General features: G+C 40.9%; 1 protein-coding gene across 1 annotated transcript in view; it reads right to left on the reverse strand.

Annotated features, from left to right (window-relative positions):
• Positions 1–3,232, reverse strand: part of LOC107571524 (arginine/serine-rich coiled-coil protein 2-like) — a gene marked incomplete at its 5' end in the record, with an annotated part of 7,373 nt that extends 4,141 nt beyond the window's left edge. The window contains 4 exons of the mRNA XM_016257845.1: positions 545–664; positions 758–877; positions 976–1,130; positions 3,161–3,232. Coding sequence (XP_016113331.1) covers positions 545–664; positions 758–877; positions 976–1,130; positions 3,161–3,232 — 467 coding nt within the window. The remainder of the gene's footprint in view (positions 1–544; positions 665–757; positions 878–975; positions 1,131–3,160) is intronic.
• Positions 3,233–3,539: the final 307 nt, after the last annotated feature.

Genomic DNA, 3,539 nt, shown 5'->3' on the forward strand with positions numbered 1-3,539 from the left:
GTTTTTGAACGAATCATTTGAGTCAATGATTCAAAGACCCATTCATATAGACATGCTTGATTTCTAAATGAATCAGAAGTTTTGAATGAATCGTTTGAATGGACGATTCAATGATTCACTCATTAAGACAGAGACTTGCTGCCACCTACTGGCGGTTTTAGTGTAATTTATCCATGACAGGCCTAAACCAGCCAAGACACCAGCACAAAAACACACTCAGCAAAATATTGTTTAATTACAGTTATCAGAAAATCACGTTTTTTCCCCTTCTCAATATTGCACACCCCTAATTGAAACTGCGATGCGTTTAGTGTGATTGTCAAATCATGCAGGCTGTGATGTGTCTATAATCTGCTATAGATTTACTCAACTACAATGCTATGATATTTAGTCGACTAAAACTGGAAATTCAGATGACTAGAACTAACAAGCAAAAGAGTCTAGCTAAAACTAAACCAAAATTTGCAGTCAAAATGAACTCGCTGCTGTTCTGTAGAGTGTAAACCATATGTTTTGTACTTCTGGGAAACAGACGGCGCTCTACCTTCTGGCCAAAGCCTCCTGAGCATCCATGGCTGTGTTTCTGCCCCTGAAGGTCACCGGGCTCGCTGACCGACTCAGACTTTTCCTCCGTGCTTTCTCTGTCCTCTTCTTCTTCTTCTCCCTAGACAAAATTACACCATCTCACAGTCTTAGCACAAACACGCATTTTCATTCAGTTTCATGCAAAATCCCAAACACACGGTCTTGCTCCAACCTGCTCTTGCTGCGATGTCTGTGTTTGCTTCTGGAGTTTGATCGAGACTTAGCCCGTCTCTTCTTGTCACGACTGCGCGAGCGAGACCTTCTTTTGTCCAGGTTTCGATTGTGATGTCGCCTACAGTATAATATGATTTGACATCTAAGCACACTAAACCTCGCCATACTCACTTGTTGCATGAATTCAGACGATTCAAATGAATCAAAGGGAAATACCTTTCCCTCGAGCGTGATCGTGACAGGCTTCTTGGTCTGGAGGACTTCTTGTCTTTCCGACGCCGCCGCTCCTCCATGTCTTTATCTGACGTCTCCAGCTGCTCCTCTGATCCGCTCCGACACCGCAGAGCTTTCTCAGAGGCCTTCTTCCGCACCTGTTTTAAGAAGAATTGGTCTCTTTCAGGAAAATAGTGCAATAAAGAGAGTTAGTAAGTTGGTTTGAGCACAAACTAATTTAAAAAATAATAAAAAATAATACTGACAAGAAAAACTGTTTTTAAAAAAACCCTATGCCAACTTCCACCACCATCCGAGTGCATCGTGTACAGTTACATTTAACACAAATGAGCACATTTAACCAACACATTTACACCCCGTTCACTACCCCCCAAAAAAAAAAGGCCTTGTCCCATTCAAGAACAGAACACCCACATCGAACGACTGGGTCAATTCAAGATGAATAAAATAAACTGTTAAATATGCTGTATTACTGAGTTGGGTTCATGCCAGTGAGTGATAATATCCTACACGTCTGAGACGATTTCTGTTCCAATACTGCACTGTGTTGCATGCAAGTGAGAGCTAATAAAACGAACAAAATAAAATGACATGTATTAAGCGAGTTTAGGTGTAACGCATTTGATTCTGCATAAAATGTTTTCTTTGGAGAAATGCAAAGGTAATACTGCCATACAAATGCGAAACGCTGTAACAACACCAACTGTAAATGGCTGTAAATTTACAATTTAAAAACAAGTGCAATCTCCGTGTTTAGGCTTGTAGGGCAGAACAGGTTAACAAAGCATTAAATAATAATACATTATGAATAAAGCAATCTGTCGTTAAACACAACAAAGTGGCATGATTCTTGTGAAAATGAACGGGAAGCTCACGGTCACTGCGTTCAATGCCCTAATGACCTTCCAGCCAATTATTATGACCCAACTAATACATTTCTGAAAAATACTCTTGGTGCGCGCAACGCTACGGTTTTAAACGGACTTCAACACTGTGCAAATCTACATGCATTCACATCAGAAACAGCTAGTGCTGGGCGGTATGACCAAACATTTACATCACGGTATTTTTCACAATTATACCGGTTTCACGGTACATGACGGTATTTATTTTCTTTCACGCATGAGCGGGTGTTAACCATATTTTCTACTGATTGAGAGGAAATACTGCAGTATATTGACTTAAAATGCCCTATTTTACTGTCATGATGAGTGAATAGTCAAAATACCACTCTAAATAGTGACTAAACACGACCCCTTTTAATACGTGTTAACCAGGAGTCACTCTCATTTATAATCGCAGCATCGTCTGATAAAATCAACATGCATCTACACTAAAGAGCGGCTATGCGGTTGTTTTGTCTATACTACTTTTTTGTCTCATGCAGCTGCCTGCGTCTGAGTAACAAACTAAAAACACAACAAACAAAAAAGTGCGTGTGATATTAACAGACGAACTACGCTCATATTTATAATCCCAAACACTCAGTAAGCGACAGCTGCTAGGAAACGCTGTTCTGTACTCATTTATTGAATGCGCTGCTTCTCTGCCGCTCACTGCACAGAACAGACGCCGAGAGAGGCGACACTTCTCCAGGAAAGCCAGACCTCGCGCTCGCGGGACAGCACTGGAGAAATCCTCCAACTGAACCATAGCTAAGGTTTATCCAGAGAAGTGGCTAGGTTTGTCAGTAAGAATATTCTATGGAAGAAAGTCGCTAAAAGGGTCTGAAAGTTGTTCAAACTAGTGCTAAAGTCGCTGGTGTGTGTGAGATGCGGGAGCTGATGGCAGCGGGCGCTGGATATATGTGGCGGTCAGTGTGGATATCTTCTGTGTCATCACGTTCTATTAGTTCTACAGCTTCAGTTTCTGAGCTTTCACGCTTAGTAACACATACAGCTGTTCCCTCACCACAGTGCAGCAGTGAAAAGAGACCCCTCTCAAACAGTGTCGCGTTCCCAACGTTGTTTAAGTGACATACACCGCGGTATTTTAAAAATTCATATCATAACAAAAATAAACGGTATGAACCGGTATACCGCCCAGCACTAGAAACAGCCATTCATTTTTAATTGCAATTCTGCAACAAAAAAAAAGCAGTAACTGGGGTTGTGAGACAAAAAGATATCGTTTAATAGGCAAATAAGTTTAAATGACTGATAGTTACCTGTCCAGGTAGTAGGCATATAATTTTGCTATCTGTCAGCAGCGTCTTCTGTTCAGAGAGTCTCTTCGTGCATTAGCACGCTGAGTATAATTTATTATAGAAAAGTTATCATACGATCTAAAATACAGGACGTTAAAAAAGCTCCCAAACAGACATTTCTCTCCATCTGTAATCAATATTAATAAACTTAATATTGCATGCAGTTGTGAGTATATCTCAGTGCTTTTCGTCTCACTGCTTCTGTCTACGCTGCATACTTACCCAGCACTAACACTAGCAATGCCAGCTGTAAGACTACTGATGATGTGACCATGTTTGTGTGTGAGTGAGTGAGTGTGTGAGTGAGTGAGTATGTGAGTCTGTGTGTGAGTGAGTGAGT

This window comes from Sinocyclocheilus grahami, unplaced genomic scaffold (genome assembly GCF_001515645.1).
Source record: "Sinocyclocheilus grahami isolate Dianchi unplaced genomic scaffold, SAMN03320097.WGS_v1.1 scaffold1606.1, whole genome shotgun sequence".
Lineage (NCBI taxonomy): Eukaryota > Metazoa > Chordata > Actinopteri > Cypriniformes > Cyprinidae > Sinocyclocheilus > Sinocyclocheilus grahami.